The 27,142-nt window shown below is 51.8% G+C and overlaps 1 protein-coding gene across 1 annotated transcript; it reads right to left on the bottom strand.

Moving 5' to 3' along the window:
• On the bottom strand, nucleotides 1-23,210 carry EIF4EBP1 (eukaryotic translation initiation factor 4E binding protein 1). Its single transcript, XM_030833254.3, has 3 exons — nucleotides 23,003-23,210; nucleotides 3,879-4,058; nucleotides 1-1,692 (listed from the first exon to the last, which is right to left on the bottom strand). Exons 1-3 carry the CDS (start codon nucleotides 23,145-23,147, stop codon nucleotides 1,661-1,663), a joined length of 357 nt encoding a protein of 118 aa, XP_030689114.1. The 5' UTR covers nucleotides 23,148-23,210; the 3' UTR covers nucleotides 1-1,660.
• Between the last annotated feature and the right edge of the window lie 3,932 nt (nucleotides 23,211-27,142).

Here is a 27,142-nt window from a genome sequence, read left to right as displayed (position 1 = left end):
GGTTGCATGTCAGAAGGGGAGAGGGAGACGCTTCTAGGGGAAAGCTGAGGGATTGGGAAGACTGGGCCAATCTCTACTCTGATCCTAGTTGGGGCTTTAGTTGTTGCCTTAGCTCAGATGGTGGCCCCTCCACCGTCTTACTCCCTAGCCAGGGGAAAAGGATGTGCTGCATGCCTGGAGTCAACATGTCCCCACGGCCGGGTCCTTCTGCACACTGTCACCAGGCACAGGGATTCCAGCTGCCGTCACAGTCTTTGCCAGGAGAGGAGACTCCAACTCAGCTATAGAAAAAAACCAGGCAAGGGACCTGGCCACTAAGGCCTTCTGCTCCCCAAACGGCAGGTTGACAAGTGCTGAGTCCAGAGCTGGTGAGGTCCAGGTCAGCCATGCCCTCGTGGTCAAAGGCCATCCACCCCCCAGCATACCCCGTGATGAGAAACACCTGCTGCTTCTCAGCAGGGACCTCTACGTGGCATTCAGGGCCCTTAGAAATCTGGCCCCCCTTTTTCTGTCATTTATAAGCCACCCCTACCCTCACAAATTGCCCGCTCTGGCCAAAGCGGGGAACTTGATGTCTTGTCCTTGTACAGCCTGGTTCCCCAAGACCACCTGCCCTTGGCAACATGGGCCCCTGCCTCCCCCCAGCCAGTCGTTCTCAGGACCCAGCGGTAGCATCACCTCCATGAAGCCTCCCCTTGCGTGGACCACTCGCTGGTTACCAACCCTATACAACCTCTTTTACGCTACCTTTTCTCATGGGCAAATCTTACATTTCAGTGAAATCCCCAAGGCAGAGAGCTTCTCACATCCATGTTCCCCTGGCAGCTCATACAAAGGGACACTTGACAGACACCAGGGGCACGTGGATCAGTAAGTCGATGTCAGCGTGGGGTCAGGCTCTCCTTCCCTTTGATGCTTGCAGGGAAGGGCCCGCAGAGCTAAGGTGACTGAGCCACTGGACACGTTTGGGGGGGACACAGCCCAGAAAAGAGGTAGCACCTAGCACCGCAAAACAGGAGATGGAGAGTAGTGCAGCTCCAACCCTGCCCCGATGACATCTGTCCTGGACCCGCGTGCGCTGTTACCTTCCCAAGCTGGACAGCGAGGCCAACCCGTGCTCTACTCACCCCACGGGATCCGTGTGACGGTCAAGCGAGATGCTGTATAGAAAGCGCCTGACAAGCATGGCACAGAGTAGTTGGCATTAGCTATCCACATGGAGGTGAAAAGAGCTCAGACAGGGGCCAACGCTTGGCCCTAGGGCGAAGGTGGCTTTTATTTCCTTTCTTGGGAAGGGAGGGGGAGGGGAGCTTTCCCGCACACCAACCTGAGGAAGGGGTGGGTGCGCCCCCCGGAGGAGGGGGCTGGGAGAGCCGGAGCGTGTCCACTAGCTGGCCCTGGGCTGCAGGGTGTGCCTGAGGTCACTGCCCTCGGGTGACAGCTCCTGCAGGGCTGCAGGCACACGGAGGTATCTGCTGGTGTCCACGAAGGGGGAGGGGAGCAGGTGCCCTGAGCGAGGGAGCAGCGGGCGGGGCTGGAAGGCTCCACACCCGACGGCTGCCCAGGATGGTGACTTTCGTAAGGCCTGGCTGGTGTGACCCTTCTCCCGAGACGGGCCTCTGGGGCCCAAGCGGCGTTGCTCACTCCGACGGCTGGCCCTTTAAATGTCCATCTCAAACTGTGACTCTTCACCTGGGGAGAGAAGAGACAGAGGGCCAGGTGAGCCACGGGCATGTGGGAGCGCTGACATTCTAGAGGCCAAGAAGAGGCGTGGTTTCCCATTCTGCTGTTCCCACAAGGAGAGCAGGGCCGGGCCAGGTCTGTGCTTCCAAGGAGAACGGAGAGAGGGCAGGACCAGGAATTCCCAGAAACACACGTCCAGCTGTGCTCCCTCCCCCAATCCCAAATGAAGCACAGAGACCACGTCTCCCCACAGGAGAGGTGACAGCCCTGAATTCTGTAATAAGAGTGAATGGCTCCTTGTGATTTGAAATAAATACAACTTCCCAAATATTTCTTAAACGTAAGCCCTTTCTGAGCACATGTCCCAGCTTCTGGTTTAGAAAGTGGTACCCTGACCTACTAGGCATACATCCGATTTCCCACAGAACAGCCTGACCCTGCGATACGGAAGTTATTTGGGTAATTCAGCCACTCACTGCCCTTGTCCAACTCTTACCATTAAAATTTTCAAGTAATTCATGCTGCGGCAGCTTGTTTTTTTCTTTTTTTTTAAAATTAATTTATTTATTTGGCTGTGCGTGGTCTTAGCTGCGGCCCTCGGGTTCTTCGTTGCCGTGTGAGGGATCTTTTAGCTGTGCCTTGCGGGATCTAGTTCCCTGACCAGGGATTGAACCCAGGCCCCCTGCATTGGGAGCGTGGAGTCTTAACCACTGGAGCGCCAGGGAATTCCCTTGTTTTCCTTTTTAATGGAACTGCCTCCTTCACGGTCTCCTGGCCAAGGCTGCTCCAAGGTTCCACAGGGCAGGATGCCTGCTGTGACACCCGGAGGGGAACAACTACCCTCGTCTACCCACAGATATGTGGGTCCAAGGGCAGGAGCCTTGGCTTCTCATAGCCAGTTATGCAAAATGGACAATCATGTCCCCCTCCTCCACTACACCCCATCCCAACAACCATGCAGACCACTAGGCTGTTATTGTGGGGTCAGAGCTGTTGGCCTGGGGCACTGCTGGGCTAACCTGCATTTGTTATGGGCCAGAGCAGTTCCAGAAACTGGGAGGGAAGAGGGTGTGCAAGTGCGGGCGATGGACAGCCTTCAGGTAGTGGTGACACAACCATTTCAGGTGTTGACAACCTCCATCCTCAACTACCAGTCTTTGGTTTAAGCAGGGGGACCGACCACGTGACTCTATCCCTCCTTCTCTCCATCCTGTAACACAGGGCAGGGAACTGCGCTGCCTGGGGCCGTCCTTCCTACTGCGCTCTCTATGCCCGTCCACCTCCCTTCCCTCCAAGGCTCTCCAAGTCTGAAGGCAAGGCAACTGGGGCCTGTCTTGGGAGGTGGGGTTCCCGAGTTAGTAATGAACCACATCCTGCAGGCGATGAGTTCTGGGGAGACGGGTTCTCTGCTGCTGTCAGCAGAGCCAGCCCAGCCTGAGGTCCCAGCTGCTTCCTGTCCGGGCTTGGTGTACCGCCTTTGGGTGAAGGGTCAGCAGCCTCCAGGCTGACTCAGGTTGTCTGCGAGTGCTTATGCTGCGTCCTCCACGTAGCGGGAGCGCACAGATGCTCTGGCCAGCCAGTCTCGATGCCACAAAGAGGGCATTCACACACCTCTGCCGGGGCGGCTGCTCTGATCGCTTGGCAGGGGGTGTGGGGAACAGACACCAGGAAGGACCCAGCTACCCCATGTGGTACCTGCAGAAACAACTGGTTGCACTGTTTCTACCGTCTCCACAATCCGCTATGGACACCCTAACAGAAGGCATCCCGGATGCCTTTCTGATCCCACAGACATGTAATTTCCTAGAGGGTGAGGATGCGGTGACTTTGATGTCACCTCCTGCCCACAAATATCGTGGGTGGGCTCCGAGTATCATAGACACGCGGAAACACTTCAGGGACAATCACACAAAGGTTATTAAAGTGCTTCTCAAAGTGGCTGCGTGATCCCCTGGCAAGCTCCCCACTAATGAGATTATATGAGGCCAAATCGCCTTTCCTCCGGTTCCTGGGCCCCTTTCCCCGGGAAAGCTGGTTCCGATGAAAGTTCTACACTCCAGTCCCTACCCGCACCCTCTGGACTCTGGGCAGTTCCAAGCAGGAGCATCATTCCCCTCCCTGGAACTCCCCGTGAGCGGATGGGACCACACGCATCCCCCTCCCCAGGGAGAGCCTGGCCGAGCCCGGCCACTCACCGCCCGCCGGCTTGTCCTCTGGGCTGCTGCTCAGGTGGTCCTGGCTGGCTTCTGTAGGGGGCTCATGACCCACAGGGCTAGTGACCCCGGGAATGGTGGGCAGGTCCCGCGGGGGCGTTTTGGTCACAGGTGAGTTCCGGCACTCCATTAGGAACTTCCGGTCGTAGATGATCCTGGTACCTGGCAGGGGGCGGGGACATTGATAACGCCATGGCGGACCACCCGCTCCCCCCCAGCCTGCTGTTTTCCCCCATGTCTTTGAGGTGTGGCTGCAGCGCAGGTGGGGGGTTTTCCTGCAAAAGCCCGGACGGAGGAGTGAGGCTTACTCATGCCTGGCTGCAGCCCAGGACGCTGCTGCTACCAAACTGCCTTGGCTCCCCGTCCCGCGGGCGATCCTGTGGCCCCCTGACCGCATCCATCCTCCCCTGTGCTTGCTGCTCACAGCCCACCCACTCACTCCCAGACCCTGTGCTCGGTGTCGCCACTCACGACAATCACATCCGACAGCGGAGAAAGTGCGTTTTTTATGCATTTTTCAATTCTGTCCTTACAGCACCCTCGTGGGATATCCAGAATCTTTAACTCCATTAACAGAGGGGCAAAGAGAAAAATCAAGTGATCCCCCCAACCAGTAAAAAATGAGAACGCTTCCTGTCTGGACTCAAGCCCTCCCGCCCCACGCCGCTCTTCACTCAGCCCATCTCCCCTGAGACACCCCCGCCCCCAGCATCCTTTACCTATCCGCTCCGATGCGTCCCTACTTCAGGGCTTCTACACAGGAGAGAGGGTGACTCTCCTTTCTGAAGAGTCACCCTAGGGTGAGGAACTATGTCTTATGATTCACTGTCCTTAAAGCACCCAGGACCCCTCCTATGAGGGCAGCTGCCTGGGAGACTCCTTAAAAAGGGCGTGTTTTCTCAAGCAGAGGACCCAGGAGCCTGGTGGGAGGCCAGCTGATTCCTCAAACAAGAGTGAAGACTGAGAAGGTTACTCCCGTTGGGCCCTAGTTTAATCCTGATTATCTCAGAAGCACCAGCGTGGTCCTAGTAACATAACACCTTCTGAACATTTGCTGACGGCTCCCTTCTCAACAGGAGCAGGCCCCAGGCTCCTAGCCATCACCAGGCAGAGGAATCTAGCCAGAATTTAAAACTGTCTTCTTGTCATTATGTTTCTTTTTATAGCTACCTTCTATTTACAGCAAGTGAGTCTGGTTTTTCCATATACAGTTGTGATATCAAGCTTCCTTTTAATAAATACAATAGGATATAATTGAATATGGTAATAGTACATGTTATATATTACATGATATATGTAATAATAAAAATTAAATTTAAAAGAGAAGGTGATGTAAAGAGAAATATTAAATATATGTACAAGTACAATGCAAAGTATGATAAAGACTGCAGAGGAGGGACTTCCCTGGTGGTGGAGTGCTTAAGAATCCACTTAACCACTTAAGGGTTCGAGTCCTGGTCCGGGAAGATCCCACATGCCGCGGAGCAGCTAAGCCTGTGAGCCACAACTACTGAGCCTGCGCTCTAGAGCCCGCGAGCCACAACTACTGGGTCCATGTGCCACAACTACTGAAGCCCACGCACCAAGAGCCCGTGCTCCACAACAAGAGAAGCCACTGCAACTAGAAGCCTGCGCACTGCAATGAAGAGTAGCCCTTGCTCCCTACAACTAGAGAAAAGCCCGCATGCAGCAACGAAGACCCAACACTGCCAAAATAAATAAATAAATAAATAAATAAAAAGACTGCAGATGAGGGAGAGGTCTAAGTTAGGGATTAACATATACATACTACGATATATAAAATAGATAACCAACAAGGGCCTACTGTACAGCACAGGGAACTATATTCAATATCTTGTAATAACCTGTAATGGAAGAGAATCTGAAAAAGAATAGATTTATATATATATGTATTGCATAACTGAATCACTGGGCTGTACACTTGAAACACTGTAAATCAACTATAATCCAATGAAAAAAAAAATAAAGACTGCAGATGGACGGTGAATGGCCCCAGTTTAGAAACCAGGATGCAAGGACTTCAGGAATGCCCTTCCTTATCAATAGCCCTGAAATACGTCCCTCACTTAATGGCTCTGCTGAGTGACATTCCAACAGCTGAGATTCATTTCTCAATGTTGAGCACTGCCTCTCTGTTAACCCTTGGAGCCAGGAGAGGGACCGGTTTGCATCCGAGCTCTGATGTGAGTTAATAAGACTGGGCTCCAGTGCTGAGGATGACCCGGGCTGCTGGAGAGCAGAGGATGGTGAGAGATACCCAAGGTGAACTCTGCCTCCTTGCTGAGTTGTCCCAGTCAGACTCGGGCCTGTCTAGGCGGCCGCCCAGTCTTGCTTTCCTCTTCTGAGAGGCAGTACTGCTGAGGCTGACAGCCCTGCCCCTCATCACCAGCAGGACAAAAGCTCAGAGCTCACGTTTCCCAGGGGGAGGCGTGGACAGCAAAGCACACAGAACGGCGCTGTACGTTAGGCTCTGCTATCAACCAGCCGGGTGGCCCTGTGCACCTCACCCTCTGTGCCTGCCCCCGGACCCCCGTCGTTCGGGCCTCACCTGTACCATGAAGGGCTGTGTGCCTATGAGCCCAGTGGGCTACAAATGGAGAACAATGGAGCCCTCTCCTTGAGGGAGGACGTCCTGGCTTCAGAGATGGGACCATTTTTCTGTTTCTTAGTTCTCACGGCCTGGCACTTTACTGCACGGCATGTGGAACTTCCCTGACCAGGGATCGAACCCGCGCCCCCTGCAGTGGAAGGGTGGAATCTTAACCACTGGACCACCAGGGAAGTCCATCACTTTTTTCTTTATTTTTATTGAAGTATAGTTGATTTACAATAGTGTGTTAGTTTCTGGTGTACAGCAAAGTGATTCAGTCACATATATATATACACACACACATATACATACATACATATATATATATTCTTTTCATATTCTCTTCCGTTATGGTTTATCACAGGATATTGAACACAGTTCCTTGTGCTCTACAGTAGGACCTTTTTAATCTATTTTATATATGAGAGTTTATATCTGCTAACCCCAAACTCCTTAATACCACCTTGGCTTTTTTTGTTGGTTTGTTCACCACAGAGTAGGGAACTGACCCCATTGGAGTTGAACCTAAGAGCTGGAGATCCAATCGTCTCAAAAAAGAACTTGGAGGGCTTCCCTGGTGGCACAGTGGTTAAGAATCTGCCTGCCAATGCAGGGGACATGGGTTTGAGCCCTGGTCCGGGAAGATCCCACATGCCATGGAACAACTAAGCCAGTACGCCACAACTACTGAGCCTGCGCTCTAGAGCCCGCGAGCCACAACTACTGAGCCCGCGTGCCACAACTACTGAACCCCTCGGGCCTAGGGCCCATGCTCTGCAACAAGAGAAGCGACCACAATGAGAAGCCTGCGCATCACAAGGAAGAGTAGCCCCCGCTCGCTGCAACTAGAGAAAGCCCACGCACAGCAACCAAGACCCAACGCAGCCAAAATTAAATAGATAAAATAAATAAATTTAAAAAAACAAAGAACTTGGAGGTCAGCAGCTTCTGGGGAGGTTCTTTAAAGGTCACTAGCCCTCAGAAATTTTTTAAACAAGTGTAGTAAAATAGAAATAACATAAAACTTACTATCTGAACTAATTTTAAAATGTACAGTTGAGTAGTGTAAGTACATCCGCATGGTTGTACAACCCATCTCCAGGACTGTTTTCATCCTGCCAAACTGAAACTCTATCCAGGAAACAACTCCCCCTCTCCCAGCCCCTGGCAACCACCACTCCACTTTCTGTCTGTCTGAGCTGGACTGCTCTAGGTGCCTCATATAAGTGGAATCATGCAGTATTTGTCTTTTTGCAACTGGCTCGTTTCACTTAGCATAATGTCCTCAAGGTTAATCTACATGGTTGGACCCCATGTGGGAATTTCCTTCCATTTAAGGCTGAATAACATTCAATTGTATGGCTATACCAATTCTGTTTATCCACAGACATTCGGGTTGCATCTACCTTTTGGTTATTGTGAATAATGCTACTAGGTACATGGGTGTGCAAATATCTTGAGGCCCTCCTTTCAATTCTTCAGGGTACATACTCAGAAGTAGCCCCCAGCCTTTGAAAAGTCAGTAATTACGCTTAAAAGAGAAAAAGAAATAAACAATGTGCCCTTTATCCTATGGCTAGTGCACTTATTTAAAAATAAAAATCCTCATTTCAGTTAATAAAATCCATAATCTAAATGTCAGCAGAGGTGGCACCCAAGACAGCCACCATCAGAATAATTCAGCCAGGGATGGAGGCTGTAGGATGGTAAACGGCGTTCAGAAAGTCAGCTAACAAGGCATGGAGCCTGGGAGGGGAGGAGACCACAAAGCCACCACTGACTAATTTGGGGCTGGTGAAGGATGGGAGCTGGAGATGAAGCTGCTTTGGCTTTTTAACCCTTTCTTCTTCCAACCCTTCATGGGATCCACCATCACACAGCTTCAGTGAACAGTGATCTTCTGGAAATTCCCTAAGCCTCCCACAGAGGACACAAACTTTACAAAACACACACAGTCCCATACTGTCAAAAATAGGAAACCTTAGGTGACAAGGCTGCTGCTGTCTCCTGGAACTGGGGGCGTGGCCTGCATTACGGGGACAGGAAGTGGGAACCAGCAGGGGATGCCACGGTCCCTGCGAGGCTGAGCGAGGTGCTGGTCAAGTGTGATGCTCTGGCGCATGTGGGTGTCACACCAGCCAGTGCCCACGTAACACTCTTCAGCTGAGGGCCTACTTCCTCGCCATGTAAGGGAAAATGACTCACCTCCACTAGGTTTCTATAAACAAAAGCTTTTGAGGATCTAGGCAGCTTCCAGCTGGTAGAGCCAAGACAGTGTTCCCTGCTGCTTCTCTCACAATTCGTGCAAAACACCAAGAACAAGTAGAAGCACATGCTCCCACCTGGATGCAAAAGGGGCTCCAACTGTTCTCCAAATCACGATATATGAAGACAGAAAGTGAATGGAGTTGTGGTTCTAACAGAGAGAGGGAAAGGGTGACAACTTAATGCAGGAAGGTGGCAGTGGAGGTTACAACAGGAAGCAAGCGGGGTCCGAACCCAGGAAGGTTCAGGAATTAGAGGCATCAAGGAAAATGGGGATGGGGGCTGAGAACAGGGAGAGGTGCCACACATTCCTCACCCAGGAGGAGGGGAGACGGAAAATAAGTAAAGCTGACCTCCTGAACGGTGGCCTCAAACCCCCAGCCCTGCCCTGCCTCAGAATCAAGAGTAAAGATAAAGATCTGTAAAAACGGATTTTGGGAGGGGGTATCCCAAGAGCAAAAAACCAACTAGCCACTAGATTGAGTCCACCGGTCTCCACAACTCACAAGGGGCTTCCGGTCAGCTCTTAAGCACCTCACTCTTAAATATAAACAGTCAAATGTCTCCATGCATTTCTGAAAAAAGCTCACAACATTTAATGAGATTCAAATAAACCAACAGGGACTTCCCTGGTGGTGCAGTGGTTAAGAATCCGCCTGCCAATGCAGGGAACATGGGTTCAAGCCCTGGTCTGGGAAGATCCCACATGCCGAGGAGCAGCTAAGCCCGTGCGCCACAACTACTGAGCCCGTGCTGTAGAGCCCATGAGCCACAACTACTAAGCCCACGTGCCACAACTACTGAAGCCTGCATGCCTAGAGCCTGTGCTCCACAACAAGAGAACCCACTGCAACAAGAAGCCTGCGCACTGCAACGAAGAGTAGCCCCCGCTCGACACAACTAGAGAAAGCCCGCGCAGCAATAAAGACCCAACACAGCCAAAATAAATAGATAAATTTAAAAAAAAAAAAAAAAAAAAGAATCTGTCTGCCAATACAGGGGACACGGGTTCGAGCCTTGGTCTGGGAAGATTGCACATGCTGCGGAGCAACTAAGCCCACATGCCACAACTACTAAGCCTGCACTCTGGAGCCCACGAGCTACAACTACTGAGCCTGCGCTCTAGAGCCCACGAGCTACAACTACTGCGCCTGCGCTCTAGAGCCCACGAGCTACAACTACTGCGCCTGTGCTCTAGAGCCCACGAGCTACAACTACCGAGCCTGTGCTCTAGAGTCTGCGAGCCACAACTATGGAGCCCACACGCCACCACTACTGAAGCCCGTGTGCTGTAGGGCCCATGCTCCGCTACAAGAGAAGCCACTGCAATGAGAAGCCTGTGCACCTCAACAAAGAGTAGCCCCTGCTCACCGCAACTAGAGAAAGCCTGCATGCAGCAACAAAGACCCATCACAGCCAAAAACAAAACAAAACAAATCAAAACCAACAGGAGAAAACAGATAATAAAGGGAGCAGAAGACATAAAGATAACCAATTAGAGATAGTACCCAAATCCTGGATAATAGGAAGTCAAGAAAGAGCGAAAAGAAAATTTGATCAAAAGAATTTACTTAAATAGAAAAAAAGAAAAGAGACTTTTCATGAATTGAGAGATGAGTCTTTTTTCTTTTTTTAAAAAATCAGTTTACTGTTTTTATTTTTTTAATTTTTATTTATTTATTTTTTGGCTGCATTGGGTCTTCATTGCTGCACGCGGGCTTTCTCTAGTTGCGGTGAGTGGCGGCTACTCTTCATTGAGGTGTGCGGGCTTCTCACTGTGGTGGCTTCTTTTGTTACAGAGCACAGACTTTAGGCGCCCCGGCTTCAGTAGTTGTGGCATGTGGGCTCAGTAGTTGTGGCTTGTGGGCTCTATAGCACAGGCTCAGTAGTTGTAGCTTATGGGCTTAGTTGCTCCGCGGCATGTGGGATTTTCCCGGACCAGGGCTCGAACCCGTGTCCCATGCCTTGGCAGGTGATTCTTAATCACTGTGCCACCAGGGAAGTCCCTGTCTACTTTTTTCAAAATAAATTTATTTATTTATTTGTTTATCTACTTATTTTTGGCTACGTTGAGTCTTCGTTGCTGCACACAGGCTTTCTCTAGTTGCGGCGAGCGGGGGCTACTCTTCCTTGCAGTGTGCAGGTTTCTCATTGTGGTGGCTTCTTGTTACAGAACACGGGCTCTGAGCACGCGGGCTCAATAGTTCTGGCGCACAGGCTTAGTTGCTCTGCAGCATGTGGGATCTTCCAGGACCAGGGCTCGAACCTGTGCCCCCTGCATTGGCAGGCAGATTCTTAACCACTGCGCCACCAGGGAAGTCCTATAACTTTATATATATACAACTTTGATTTTTTTTTTTAAACTAAGGGACAAGTTAAATAAGTTATGGGTCAGACCTACAATGCAATGCTGTGCAGGTACTACTGGAATAAGAAAAATGTACACCGTCCACAGTATTTCATGAAAAAGTCACAGAACTGTATTTTGTGTTTGGTTATCTTTGGGGGTGAGATAAGGATTAAGGCAAAGAAAACATCTTTTACACTGAACTTTTTTTTTTTAATAAAAAACTGTAATAAGGATATAGGGATATTAAGCAAACAAATAAATTAAGGATATAAGGTCAGAATCTCCTTTCCTAGTAAGTCAAGTTAAAACTGCCGTGGCTGGAACAAGATAGCCTCCCCACCCCATGAAAGCCCAGGGGGCTCTCTGCTGGGCTGGGGAAGGAGTGGTAAGCTCACCCGCCAGCACCTCCAGGCCATGTGTACCAGCCCCGTCCACGCTAGACTTTAACTCCAGAACTGTATTCAAGGATCAGGAGAAGTGTTAACACTCACCCACAAAATTGCCGGTCTTTGCTCAATCCCATGCTCTGAGAATAGGTGTGCTGGGTCAGTCGTGTATTCACTCACTGAACCCCTTTGTTTGTTTGTTTCTGGGCCGCGCCATGGGGCTCGCGGGGATCTTAGTTCTCCGACCAGGGATCAAACCTGTGCCCCCTGCAGTGGAAGCGCTGAGTCCTAACCACTGGACTGCCAGGGAAAAGTCCCTCACTGAACCCCTTTGGAACACAGTAGGCCAGGTGTGAGGGATGTAAGGGACCGTTAGATATAGGAACAGCTCCCTGATCTCAGACACACACTTAGTCGGAGGAGAAAGACCTGGAAACAAACGATTACTGTCAAGCGTGTGGAGTCTAAAAATGGAGGCATTGGGGCTTCCCCGGTGGTGCAGTGGTTGAGAGTCCGCCTGCCGATGCAGGGGACACGGGTTCGTGCCCCGGTCCGGGAAGATCCCACATGCGCAGAGCGGCTGGGCCCGTGAGCCATGGCTGCTGAGCCTGCGCGTCCGGAGCCTGTGCTCTGCAACGGGAGAGGCCACAACAGTGAGAGGCCCGTGTACCGCAAAAAAAAATAAATAAATAAATAAAAATAAAAATAAAAATGGAGGCATAGGTGGGGATCACAGAGGGACAGGGAGAGACCTACCCCATGTGTACCGCTGGCGACAGAGAATCCAAGCCCCCTGACCCTAACCCCCTGAGGCAGAGAATCATCCAAATCACCCCAATTCTGCACTGCCCCGAACTGGGGGGCGGTGCATGGGCACCTCAGATGGGAGGTACTGGAGGTGCAGAGCAGGGGAATCCAGAACCTGCCGCCCTGCAGGGCCGGGGGGAGAAGAGAGGCGGACCACCCCCACCCCCATCAGCCTTCCAACCGTTTGTGTAGCTGGGATCCTGTTGGGTGCTGGGGGAGAGTTCAAGGTTGGGTCTCGAACTACATATAGAGAATAACTGAGGCTGCCTTCTAACTGAAAGCCCATTCAAATGCATGGCCGTAAGTCCAGCGGGCTGCCAGAGTTCCCAGCTATGGAGAGAAAGGGTGGGAACAACACTGGAGTAGGGGTTGGTGGGAGAGAATACAGTGCTGCTCTTCCTACAGCCTAGTGGTCAGAGACTCAGCTCTCCCACTTGCTGGCTCTACCCACTCTGGGCGTTATTGCTCCACGTCTCTGTGCCTCGATTTCTTCCTCTGTAGAATGGGGATGATGGTGATGACGACAGTGCAACTTCACAGGGTCACTGCGTGGGGCAGCACAGTGGCTGACACAAAGTAAGCCCTAAACAAACAAACCCTAGCTATTACCATGGCCAGTGTGGCTTCACGTGACATACTTTACCCTTTATTCAGTCCCATCCACACCAGGGATCAGTTGTATGGGGGCCAAAACAAAGAAACACAAAGAACTGGGACAAATCAGAGGGAAGGCAAGCAACCCTGCGAAGAGACTTGTGGGGAAAGGGCAAGGGTGGAGATGGGGGAGGGTAAGGGCATCCTCCACCCTTTTTTGGTCCACAGAAACATGCTTCAAGAACCACCACAAGGTGACTTCCCTGGGGGCGCAGTGGGTAAGACTCCGCGCTCCCAACACAGGCGGCTGGGGTTCAATCCCTGGTAAGGGAACTAGATCCCACATGCATGCCGCCACTAAGTGTTCGCAAGCCGCAACTAAGGAGCCCACCTGCCGCAACTAAGGAGCCCACGGGCCGCAACCAAGGAGCCCGCCTGCCATAACTAAGACCTGGCACAACCAAATAAATAAATAAATAATTTAATTTAAAAACAGCAACAGAAACAAAAAAAAAAACACCACAAGGGGACTTTCCTGGCGGTCCAGTGGTTAAGACTCTGCGCTTCCACTGCAGGGGGCGTGGGTTGGATCCCCGGTGGGGGAACTAAGATCCCATGTGCTGTACAGTGTGGCCAAAAAATTAAAAAGAACCATGGCATGTTTGATAACTGGTGTCATCTGGGACTTTAAACTCCTTATGTGCACCAAATGCAAGAATGGCATTTTTTCTCCAGGCAGGTTTTGGGGTGAGGACAGCTTGTTTGAACATATAAAGCAAGGCAGACCTTCCCTAGGGTCTGGTTTCCTCACCGGTAAACAAGGGCTTGTTCTGGGCTCATTCTAACTATTTTTAAAGCACCAACCCTGTGCCAGGATTTAGAGGTAATCTCTCAGGTCTGTTTCAGCTCTGACACCAACCGTTTATTTTTAGGATCTCCTTGTGGGCAGGTGCTTTTCAAGTGTAACTAGCCCGGGGCCGGGGACGCAGCAGTTCTGGGCTCAAACCCGGGTGTGCCACACACCAGCCCTCATCTCCCAGTCCCAGCTTCATTCCACAGCTCGGTGCCAACAAGACCCGCGCCTCCCAGGAGTGGCCTGAAGATCACATCACCACGTGAGCCCTGTCTGCCTGTGGGCAGGGGGGCGGCGCTCAGAGCCTGACCTGCTAGGTCTCCGTGGCCCCCTCGACCCCCCGGAGGGAGACACATTGACACATTGTCCTCGACTCGCAGACAGGAAACTGAGGCTCAGAAAGGCCGGCCCCTCGCAGCCATCCCGAGGCAGAGACAGCCCACGTCGCCTCCAACCCCAAACACCAGCCTCGGTTTATAACGAGCAGGGCAGCGGGGCCACCGCACCGGCCACTGGGGAAGTCGCAGGGGTCTCCAGATTTCTGCCACCTTTCCCTCCTGTTTGGCCAGAACAGGACGTTCCCTGGGAGGGAGGCCTCCTAGATTCCTTCTTCATCCCCCGCCCCCCCTGCGGTCCCGCCCTCCCCTCGGGGCCAAGCGGCGTCTGGATGCGGCGGCTCCTGTAAGTTGAGACGCTGGTCCCTCGCTCTCCCCGGGCCTCCCAGGCAGAAGCGCTCCTTCCCAGGACGTGAGGCCCAACAAGAGTACAAGCGCGGAATTCCTAGAACTGCTGTTCCCCTTCCAGGGCCGGGAGAGCATTTCACAACACGGTCAGGCGGAGGGCCGGACGCCTGTGCTCGGACGCGGGCCAGCCTCCCGGGAGCCACGCACTCGGATGAGCTTACAGCCGGCTCACCGGCGGTGCCCCGACGACCGGGAGGCACAGCTGCAGCCGCGCGGGCCCGCAGGGCTCTCCCTCCCTGCCCTTGCCTGGGCGGCTGTTCTTGCTGGGCAGTCTGCTTGGCAAGCAGAGCCGACCGGTCTGGGAGAGAATCGTGGTAGAGAAGCAGAAGAGCACGCTCCCTCCAAGCCTGCCCTTCACGTCTGGCCCCGCCAGCTCTGCAGAGAGAACCAAGATGCCCACGTTCTCAAGGGTCAAGGGGTCTTATGAAGGTCCTGGAGTAACAAAGGTGCCACCAGCGAGTGGCAAAGGGCCCCCCCTTCAGGCCCCATGAGGGAATAGGCCAGTTGATTCGAAAATTAAGCAGAAGGGACAAGGCTTTTACAGGGACGTTCAGAACAAAATAGTTGAATGAATTCTTCTAGGGCCAGCCCAGCTCCTCCCCATTCCCTGTGCACCTGGCAGAGCCAGGTAAGGCTGCCTCCGAAACTCACTACCAACAGGGGAGTGCCCGTCTGAAATGCCCCACCCCTGTTGTTGCTGGAAACGGGAGGGGCCCTGTTTTTTGTGAACGGCACCCCCCAAATTCACATGCAGAAGCCCCAACCCCAAGTACCTCAGTGTAACCCTAATTGGAGAGAAGGTCTTTTAAACAGGCCATTATGTTAAAATGAGGCCGTTGGGTAGGGGCCCTAAAACAACACGCTGGTGTCCTTGTAAGAGGAGAGAGAGATTCCACAGAGGAAGGACACCCACCAGGTGCAGAGGCAGCAAGAGGGCTGCGGTCTGCAGGCCAAGGACAGGGCCTCAGGAGAAACCAAGCCTGCCGGCACTTTGATCTTGGACTTCCAGCTTCCAGACCAAGGAGAAAATAAACTTGTTTAAACTACCCAGTCTGTGGATTTTGTTACGGGAGCCCTAGCAAATTAATATAGGCCCACTTTCCCCTTTTGTTCAGAAGAGCAGAAGAGAGAAGCCCAGGGCTTCCCTGGTGGCACAGTGGTTAAGAATCCGCCTGCCAATGCAGGGGACACGGGTTCGAGCCCTGGTCTGGGAAGATCCCACATACCACGGAGCAACTAAGCCCGTGTGCCACAACTACTGAGCCTGTGCTCTAGAGCCCGTGAGCCACAACTACTGAGCCCCCATGCTGCAACTAATGAAGCCCACGTGTCTAGAGCCCGTGCTCTGCAACAGGAGAAGCCACCACAATGAGAAGCCTGCTCACCTCAACGAAGAGTAGCTCCCGCACTGCAGGTAGAGAAAGCCCGCGCGGAGCAACAAAGACCCAACACAGCCAAAAAATAATAATAATAAAATAAATTTTTAAAAATTTTAAAAATAAAATAAAACCCAAGTCTGCTTCCTTTGTGAAGTCTCCCTGCCACTCCCCAGAGCCCTTTAAAAAAAAAAAGAAGAGAGAGAGAGAAGCCCACTTATACACACCCACTCTTTAAGGCAAGAGACCCAGTTCTTCACCTCCACACCGTGTGCCTCACCAGGCGTGTGCTGACTGTGAACCCGCCTGCACCCCCAGTAGTCTCCCTCCCACCCAGCTGTGGACTGCTGGGCTCAGACACCTGACATCATCCTCTTGCCAGTATTCCAGAAAGTCAAGGATGTTCAAATGCGAGTGCTGAGCAGGGCTGGGCAAGCACGGGCTCCTCTGAAGGGTGTACCCAAAGCCCGGCTGCTTGAAGGGGAAAGAGGTAGGCTGGGCGGCAGTTAGTAAGAGAAGGCATGACACCAAGTGAATGTATGGCCCAGTGGCCTGGCACCATGGCCATCTGTATGGTTGGCGTTCTGGAGCTGGACAGAAGGGCTTGAAAATGGGGCATGAGATCTATGACTCAATATTATCAGGAAGGTGTCCTCTGTTCTTAAACCAACGGTCAATACACAGGCTTGTGATTCCTGTCTGCTTCTACACCTGGCTCTGGCTCTGCTGGCCACACAGCAGAACGGGCAGTTAAGTCTTCTTAAAGGACTGTTCTTTGAGGCTTGGCCCTTGTGGAACATCGTCTAAAAGCGTGGTCCGCATAAATCCTCCAATCCCTGTTTGCACATGCGGCTTCCCTCATTCAAAGGAGTTATTTTCCCCTCTCGTTGAATCTGGGCTAGCCCACAGCTTGCCTTGACTGATAGAATACCATGTCAGTGACATTACGTGACTTCTGAGCCTAGGCCTTAAGAGGCCTTGCAAACTGCCATGGAAATAAGCTCACATTCTGAATGATGTGAGACCACGAGGACAGAAAGAGAGCCCAACCTTCCAGCTGTCCCCAGCAATGCCCAGACAGGTGGCTAAGGCCATCTTGGACCTTCCAGCCCAGGGCAATCCAGCTGCCAACTGTATGCAGCCAGAGAAGTAGCTCAGGCAAGATGATCAAAAAATGCCCAACTGGCCCAAAGAATGAAGAGAAATAACAGATTGTTGTTGTTGTTGAAGTTACTAAGTTTGGGGACGGCTTGTTATACAGCAGTAGCTAACTGATACAGCCATTCTCATCAAGACAAGTATCTCTGGGTCTAGTATCTGAGCTCTCCCCATGAACCTTCATGGGCATAAGCAATGGGTTACAAGGCCCATGTCTTGAGCATCCAAATGCCATGGATAGATGTCACCTATTTCCACCTAGTCAGCAATACTGGCTGCAAACAAGTAAATAAAGAGCAGCAATCCTAGTGTCTAAGACCTGGGCCCCAATACTGAGTTGCTCAGTATAAAAAGTCACTTCCTTCCACTTTCTGCTCCATAATGATTGGGAATAATACTGGGATAAGTGGGAAAGTTCAGAGAAAGTTAGCTTCTGCCTCTGGGACTTTCCAAGATAAATAACTATACCTGTAACTGAAAGGACAGAAAAGAAAATTCTAAATATTCTTATTAAGCCAGCTCAGACCCAGGCCTGGTGGTAGAGACACTAGGTTACCCTGAGAATGCTTTCATTGCAGGAGTCTTTTCAACCCTTCACCTTCTAGACGTCACACGTAGCTGGTGGCACTGCAAAATAAGCCGTCTCTGAAAGAACTTCCTATCTAACCTAGGGAACAAACACGTAAACAAATACATGTGATTCACTGTTATGACATAAAGCAGGAAGAACGCTGGCATGGATCTCAGTAAGATGAGAAAGTAACAGATTTTTCCTTTGTTTGTTTGAACACACAAGGATCTATGCACACAAATGAATACCTTTTGTCCGTTTCACCTTAAGAAGCAATCCTTTTTTCAGTAATTCTGCCCTTTCCTAATTCCTCTTCCAGGAACGACATCAAATAACAACCTGACAAGCAAACGCCTCACTACTTTATACCAAGAGAACAATACGGTACCATCCTGCTGGCCCTTTCACCAAATGTGGTAATGAAGGACTTCTTTGCTCTTTCATGAAAAAACAAAAAAACTCCTTTTTCAAATAATGAGGCCCTGCCACCTTTGAGGAAAAAAATACATAAGCTTCTGAAGGCAATTCAAATCCAACAGCTGTGTCTGCATTGTTAGAATGTAAGGCCTACCAGGTCGACTACTTAGAGCGGGCAATTCTCACTTAATATCATACAGGTTCTCTGGGGTGGCGTGGGGTGTCTGGCTAATTGCTTCAGTCTATAGATAAAACTCTGATGCTTATAATTCTACTTCAGGTGTGACTTCATCTTTCTAACTTGCAACGCAAGCCCTCGAGGTCACACTGTCTTCCCAGGCCATAAAGGCCTTAAGAACAGGGAGGCCATGGGCATTGGAGGGAGTCTGGGATGCTCTACACCAGGGTCCTCGTCAAAGTCTTTAATGAGGCACATAGTGTGGAATGTTCCAAACGCTTTAAAAGGAAGCTCAGGTCAGTGTAAAAGGAGGCCCATTACAGTTCCCTCCTTGCCTTAATGTCAAGTTCTTTTAACCTGTAATAAAGAGATAATGTGGACTTCCCTGGTGGCGCAGTGGTTAAGAATCTGTCTGCTAATGCAGGGGACACGGGTTCGATCCCTGATCAAGGAAGATCCCACATGCCACGGAGCAACTAAGCCCGTGCGCCACAACTACTGAGCCTGTGCTCTAGAGCCCGCAAGCCACAACTACTGAGCCCGCGTGCCACAACTACTGAAGCCCGCGTGCCTAGAGTCCGTGGTCCGCAAGAAGAGAAGCCACCGCAATGAAAAGCCAGCGCACCACAACAAAGAGTAGCCCCTTGCTCACCGCAACTAGAGGAAGCCCGCGCGCAGCAACGAAGACCCAACGCAGCCAAAAATAAATAAATAAAATAAATAAATTTATTTTTAAAAAAAGAGAGACAATGTGACTAAGGCCTGGGGACACTGGCTGTACCCCAGCTTCAGTGCCCAGCCCACCTCCCCATCTTCCCGGCACTGTCTGTTCCACAGCCAGACCTGGGAGCTGCCCCAAGGTAAGTTTCCTGGGCACAGACTTTGTTTGTCTAACCAAATAGGGTGCCAGTAACACCTGTAGTCCTACCTGCGTACCTCTGATTAACCTTATCCAGGTCCAGGGCTTAGGTATGACTACCACCCAAGCAACAACCCCTACAGCTTTGGGGTCAAACAACCAATAAGGAACTGGGAACATAGAGGTTGGTGCGGGAAGGGTGGATGAAGGTATCTGACCCACTCAAAGGTTCTGCTGGTTTATGGTGTTACTGGAGATTTTTAAGACTTCACAGATACAGAGAACAGACTTGTTGCTAAGGGAAAGGGGTGGTGGGGAAGGGAAGGATTGGGAGTTTGGGATTAGCAGATGCAAACTATTCTAATATATATAGAATGGATAAACAACAAGGTCCTACTGTATAGCACGGGGAACTATATTCAGTATGCTGTGATAAACCATAATGGAGGGACTTCCCTGGCAGTCCAGTGAATTGGACTCTGTGCTTCCAAGGCAGGGGGCACAGGTTCGATCCCTGGTCAGGGAACTAAGGTCCCTCATGCCGCAGAGCGTGGCCAAAAAAGAAAAAAAAAAAAAAAACCCTAATGGAAAAGAATATGAAAAGGAATATATATGTATAACTGAATCACTTCGTTGTACAGTGAAATTAACACATTGTAAATCAACTATACTTCAATAAAATTTAAAAAAAAACAACCCACAAGACTCCACAGACTCAAATATTCATCTGTGACACTCCCTGAAGTAAATTTCTCTTAAGTTCTCCAGATACCTAACTTCAGATCAGTGACTCAGCCTGTGTAGGGTTAATGACCATGGAAAGCAAAGTGAGTCACACGCATGGAGACGGCTCAGGTCACCTGCTCTCATTCTGCCCCAGGGACAGACACTGCAGTGTTCTTCCCAGCAAGAGTGACCAGCAGACACTTTACTCCAGTAGCTCCTGACACTTCCCACCCAGGAAGACTCTGTCAAAAGTCTGGCTCTCCAGACCCTGGTTTAAAGATGGATGCCAAACCCAACCTCAAGAGAAGTTTACCTGGATAGAAGCATCACTTTTGGTCAGACCGCGGAGGACTGAAACGGTGAGGGCTGTCCCATTCCACTAATTCCTGGGTACTCAGAGTGTGGTACTTACACCAATCACTGGGAGCTAGTTAGATGACCCAGCAATCCCACTACTGGGCATATACTCTGAGAAAACCATAATTTAAAAAGGGTCACGTACCAAAATATTCATTGCAGCTCTATTTACAATAGCCCGGAGATGGAAACAACCTAAGTGTCCATCATGGGATGAATGGATAAAGAAGATGTGGCACATATATACAATGGAATATTACTCAGCCATAAAAAGAAATGAAATTGAGCTATTTGTAATGAGGTGGATAGACCTAGAGTCTGTCATACAGAGTGAAGTAAGTCAGAAGGAGAAAGACAAACTCCATATGCTAACACATATATATGGAATTTAAGAAAAAAAATGTCATGAAGAACCTAGGGGTAAAACAGGAATAAAGACACAGACCTACTAGAGCATGGACTTGAGGATATGGGGAGGGGGAAGGGTAAGCTGTGACAAAGCGAGAGAGAGGCATGGACATATATACACTACCAAACGTAAGGTAGATAGCTAGTGGGAAGCAGCCGCATAGCACAGGGAGATCAGCTCGGTGCTTTGTGACCGCCTGGAGGGGTGGGATAGGGAGGGTGGGAGGGAGGGAGACGCAAGAGGGAGGAGATATGGGAACATATGTATATGTATAACTGATTCACTTTGTTATAAAGCAGAAACTAACACACCATTGTAAAGCAATTATATTCCAATAAAGATGTAAAAAAAAAAAAAGAAAAAGAAATGCAGAATCTTAGGCCCCACCGCAAACCTACAGAATCAGAATCTGCATTGAAATGAGGTCCCCACGTAATTCGTATGCACATCGAAGACTGAGAAACAGCACTCCAGACTGAAGCAGAAGAGGGCCAGGAATGACCTTTTCTCATTAGGTCAAGCTCCTCTGCCCTGGGCAAAGGGGCGGCAAAGGCTTGGGCTGAAGTGGGCTTTGGAGGAAGACTCCACGATTTGGCTGAGGCAGAGACAAGCCTGGATCCTCCAGGTTACGGGCTGTGAGCTGTGCCTCCCCGGCTGGACACCCCAGACAAGAAAGACCTGGCTTTAGGCTCCAGGCACTGCTAGCTTCCTTCCTGTTGGCCTCAGAAATGAAGTTACACTCTGATGCCCCTTCTTCTCTCTCTCAACTGAAGACCTTCAAAAAGAGGTAGATTGGCTGAGGTCTGCCCCAAAGCCCTATTTCCCAGTGCAAAGTGAGAAGGGGCAGCTCCCTATCAACGGCACCCCTGGCTATTGCTTCCAATCCGACCCATCCCATCTAGCAACAAAGCTGCAAAATCGGGCCACCTGAGCCTCAGGCCTGCCTCAGTGCCCACCCCGAAGAGATCAAGCACAGGTTCACACCCTCACTTGAAGGAGCCCCAAAACTGTCCAGAAAAGTCCCGGTAGACACATCATGACACAGAAAAAGCAGAACAGCGTGGACTATGTAAGTTCCAGCATGGAAAGAGAATTTGAGTCAAAGAGTGGTAGGAAGGGTCGCTGGGAACGTTTCCCTGGATCATTTTTAATAGATGAGGCAGCATTTCTCCCCTCTATGCTTGGCTGCTATTCCTTCTTCAATCTGTGGAAACGGTGGGACACTGCACAGTGGGCACGTATTTGGGGCCTCAGTGCCGCGTTCCATAGAATACGGCGGCACCGTTGTACAAGAACGTCTAAGATCGCTAACAGCTCTAACATTGTATGTTTTGGATCAAACAGCTCCGGACCTCGGGTCTGGCTGTGCTCGCTGGTGGCGGGACAGCTGCCTGAGAAAATAAGCATGTGGCCCCGACGCTGGCAGGCGACGAGGCTGCAGACCCGCCCGCGCGCGTCCGTCCCCACCCGTGGGTCTCAGCGGAGCGCCAGAATCTGCGGCGGTTTTCGAGTAGTTTGGGAAGGAGCGGTGGAAGAGGGTGGAAGAGGAGGGGGGAAGGGCAGAAGCGGGTGAGAACAGCGCGAGGACGAGAGGGAAGTGGTGAGCACGAGGGTTTCATCATGCAAACGCGCGGGCAGGTTTCATCAGCGCCCGTGCGCCGGGACTCCGGGGCTGGGAGGGAACGCCAGGCTCCCGAGGGCAGCCCAAGGCGGGCCCCCACCCGCGCCAGCTCAGCTTCCTCTTCCTCATCCATTCTCAGGGAGGTCACACGGTTCCCTCCCCTCCCCCCCCCCCCGGGCAGAAGAACGTGTTTTTCTGCACGGCGCTGCCCGCGGCCCCAGGTCCCTTCGCTGAGAAGCACACGCGTAAAAGGGCGATCTGCCACCCGTGTCGTCGAGGCACTGCTGGAGCAGGCGAGCACCTTCAGCCCAAAGCTGGGGGTGCCTCGGGAAGGAAAAAGGTCTCCGCAAGAGGCAGTGACGCCAACAACCTATTCCATAAAAACCCCAGGCCCGGCCTCGTCTTGGTTCGTGGGTCACCCTGACCCCACCCTATTCCGCCTCAGAACTGCCCCCAGCACCCACAACGGGCAGCACACCTTGGCATGTGGCAGTCCTGGAAGCGTGCGTTTGTTTGGGTGAGAGGACTCAGCTGTCTCTCCCAGAAAGCAGGAAACTAATGTGGTGGCATTTGCAGCCGCGGCTCTGGAGTTCGCACCCAGAGGGTGGGCTATGGAAGACGGCCCCCCGTGCGCTCCCTGTGGCCACCTCCGTGACCCTCACCGCCTCCCTGATGCCCCGTATCCGTTCTTCCCAGCCGCCGCGCCCCGGAGCCAGGTCGCCACGTCCAGCTGGCGGTTCCCGAGCCCTCGAGCTCTGCCCAGTCCGTTCTCCACACCGCCCGCACCCAGAGCGGGCGCGCGGCGACCCCCGAGCCCGTGCCTACCTCCCGGGGTGGTACTGAAGAGCGTGCCGCCGGGGGTGGTGCTGTAGTCCCCGGGCGGCAGGTGCACTCCGTCGCTGAGGACCACCCGGCGAGTGGCGGGGATGGCCCGGCTTGGGGTCTGGCTGCAGCTGCTGCCGCTGGACATGGTCTCCCGAGCGCTCCGCCAGCAGCCGGAGCGGGGCCCTCACACCCCTCTTGCCTCGTTCAGTCTCGCTCGGGCCCGCCCCGCCCGAGACCGCCCCTTCCGCCTCTCGGGGTGACGCCCCCTGGGATTTGTAGTTCCTCCCGCGCCGCCGCCACGCCCACCTCCCCCCGGGCCGAGTGCTCTGCTGTTCCTCCCCCGCGCTGGGGCTGAGGCCTCTTACCCCCCCGCTCCAGCGCGCCGAAGCCTGCGCCCCGCCCCTGTTCCTTTCGGGTACCTCGCGGTCACACCCCATTCCTTTCGGGTCCCCAGTGGCCACGCCCCTGTTCCTTTCGGGTCCCCAGCTGACACGCCGGCAGGGACGGGTCGGTTGGGGTTGGTGGTCGGGAAGCTTGCCTACGTTAATGCCTTGCTGGGTTGGGGGAGCGTCTCAGGCTGTGCGGGGATTCTAGCCCATCCGGCCCCCTGTGGGAAGGCTACTTTCAATACTGGGACATCAGGCCTGAAGGTCCCCTCAACCCTCCCTGTTTCGTGCTCTAGTTCCTCAGATGAGAAAGTGGGGATTGGTTGGTTGGTCATTCATCGGTTTATTGAACATTCGTGATATGGCAGGCGTGGAAGAAAGCGCCAAGAATGCACATTTCTTGCCCTGGAGGCTGTGGGAGAAGGACATGGGGACAAACCATCCAGCTGGGTGACGACGAGGGGTAAACCTGAAGCGAGGTGGGGCTTTGAGAGACTGGACCTCGGTGGGGCGGGCGTGTGGGGAGGGGTAAGAGTCGGTCAGAGAAGGTGCCTTACACCCTTTGAGTTGGGTCCATCCCCCCCGACGCTGCCTGACGTTTAGTAGGTGCTTCTTGAATGAACGAAGGAAGGAACGAATCCTCAAGGAGATCCCCAAGTGGAGGACAGAAAAGCCTGTGGTGGCCACCTCTTGGAAGGGAAAAGGAGAGAGAAAAGTTTAAAAGGGAAATTAGGGCTGGATTGTGAAGGGTCTTTTATTATGCATTTCTTTTTTTTTTTAATAAATATTTTATTTATTTATTATTTTTGGCTGCGTTGGATCTTGGTTGCTGCGCGCGGGCTTTCTCTAGTTGCGGCGAGCAGGGGCCACTCTTCATTGTGGTGCGCGGGCTTCTTACTTCGATGGCTTCTCTTGCTGTGGAGCACGGGTTCTAGGCGCACGGGCTTCAGTAGTTGTGGCACATGGACTCAGTAGTTGTGGCACACGGGCTTAGTTGCTCCGCGGCATGTGGGATCTTCCCGGACCAGGGCCCAAACCCGTGTCCCCTGCGTTGGCAGGCGGATTCTTAACCACTGCGCCACGAGGGAAGCCCGTGGAGGGTCTTTTAAATCATGACAGGGTGTGCAGACCTTGTCTCAAGAGCAGGAGATATCAGACATCTTTTAAGCTGGGGAGTGACACGATGTTCTTTTTATAATGGACTATAGGAGGGTGAGGCCCAAGGTAGGAAGTCTGGTTGGGTTTGGTCACTGCTGAGCTAAACCCTAGGCCTATGCTGTCCAACATGGTAGCCAGTGGCCACAAGTGCCCACTGAGCACTTGGAGTTTGGTTAGTCCACAATCACAAATACACACTGGATTTCAAAGACTTAGTATGAAAAAAATAATGTCATATATCTCAATAATTTGTTTTGTACTAATTACATGATGAAATAATATTTTGAATATATCGGGCTAAGTAAAATCTATTATTAAAATTAACTTCACCTGCTTTTTATTTTTTTTGATGGGACTACAAGAAATATATATGTATATATATACACACACACACATATATATATGGCTCATAGTATGTTTCTATTGGACAGTGCTGCTGTAGAATGAGGTGGTATGAAAGCAATACTAAAGATCTCAAGGGCTTCCCTGGTGGTGCAGTGGTTGAGAGTCCGCCTGCCGTTGCAGGGGACGTGGGTTCGTGCCCCGGTCCGGGAGGATTCCACATGCCGCGGAGCGGCTGGGCCCCGTGAGCCATGGCCGCTGAGCCTGCGCATCCGGAGCCTGCGCTCCACAACGGGAGGGGCCACAGCAGTGAGAGGCCCGCGTACCGCAAAAAAAAAAAAAAAAAAAAAAAAAAGATCTCAAAACTGTCCTCCCAGAAAACTATGGAATCATCAAATGTTAGCTCTGGTCAGGTACTTTATAGGTCATCCAGGACAATAGTTATCTCCATCTTATTAAAAAACAAAACAACAAACAAAAAACAAAGGCCCAGAGAGGAACGGGAGGGTTTGCTTAAGATCACGCAGCTGTGAAATGCCTGAGGCAGGACCAGGACCCCGTCTTGCCTCCCTCCCAGGCCAGCCCTGTTCTCACCACAGGAGAAAACAAAGTGGCCCATCCCCCTCCCTTGGGTGGGACTGTTTTGAAAAGGTTTGTTTTGTTCCTTATCAGACCTGCATGTTTGGTTAGAGCAGAGTTTCTAGGGAAGAGGCCTGCTTAGAAAACTCCACACTCACAATGGCCTGAGCAAGAGGGCTGCCGAGGGCTGCCAAGGGCTGCTGCGGGGAGTCTGAGGACTGTGGGGGAGCCACAGGGCGGGGCCGTGGATATGGGAAGAATACTAGCCTGGGCCTGGTGCTGCCACCACAGAACTCTTTAGTCCTGGACCAGACTGAAGGGCTATTTCCTTCTCTGGGCCTTTTTCTCAGCATCTTTGTTTCAGCATCTATCAGATGAGGGGGGTGTGTTTGAACATCTCTGAGGACCCTGAGCATTGACATTTTATGTCTTTGACAAACTGCTGAATTCTGTTTCCTGCCCAGACATTTCACCTATGGTGATTTCTGCCTCTTTACGGAGCAGGGACTCATTCATAGGAAGCCTTGTAATCAAGTATCAGCTCCTACGGGCAGGGACCGTGGGTTTACTCTCACTCTTGACAAAGGCCACTGGAATACTTTTGGGTGCTTCTACTAAGAGCCAAACTTACTTATTTCTGTCTTCCCTTCGAGCAAGGGAAGGCCAAAAGAAAGAAAACAGAGTGAGCCAAGGATTGTTTAAGGAGGACATGGCGAGTAGGACAGTTTCCATCCCACCTTACTCTACTTGACCTGTAGATGGGGAGGGGCAAGGGTCCCATCTTATCAGTTGAAGGAAGTGGAATTTCTCTGAGTAGCAAGCAGGCACACAGGCCCAGTCCTTGCAGTATGAAATGCTCTGTGAGGTTAACAGATAATATCAGGGGAAATTAAGAACAGCCCTAAGTGGGCACCGGCCCTCCCTGGAGTCCATCTCAACAAGGCTGTGCCGAGCTGGACCAGGGTGGGGAAGCAGTGGTGGGAGAGGGTCCTGGGAGTGGCTGCCTGGGGAGGATGGAGCAGGGGCCACAAGAGGAATCAGGGAGGAATCACACTCCAGTGGAAGCCAGGGAGTGTAGGGGAGGCAGTGAGAGAGAAGTGAGCTGGTGTGTTTGTTTGTTTGAATCCATTCCTGTTATTTGATGCTGGAAATCCTCCTGGTTCACCACTGGGACTCCTTCCTATTAGCTGGCGTGTCCTGTTGCCAACCCCCCAGTGGTCCTTGGAGGCTTCTGTGCTTTCTTGTACAATAAGGGATTCTGGGCTCCTCTTCTCTACTTACCGCCCCAGACGTAGATGCAGCCTTTCTTCATGGAGCTGTGGTTTCCATTCCAGACACATCTGTAGCATCATTGCCTGGTGGACTCTGTGAGTGGTTCCGTGGCCCTTGTCCATCCTGATCCTCGCTGGCCATCTGTCTCCTCATACCATCTCTCTCCTATTTCATCTTTGGATGGCCCTGCTTGCAAACCCAAGCTGATGGCTGACGGACGCACACCTTCATGCCGTGTCTCCGGGCCCCCCAGCATTCAGCCCTTTTGTGTACTCGTGACTCTTAGCGCTGCTTTGCCTCTGATAAACCCAACGGCAAGGCTACTTCTTACGCTAAGAGCTCTTTCTTTTCAACGATCCTCTGTTATCCTCCAGTCAGTGGAGAATCTCCCTGTTTTCTTTAG

Source organism: Globicephala melas, chromosome 21, assembly GCF_963455315.2.
Source record: "Globicephala melas chromosome 21, mGloMel1.2, whole genome shotgun sequence".
Lineage (NCBI taxonomy): Eukaryota > Metazoa > Chordata > Mammalia > Artiodactyla > Delphinidae > Globicephala > Globicephala melas.
Note: the sequence above shows the minus strand (reverse complement) of the source record. Positions and strands in the feature narration are given on the sequence as shown.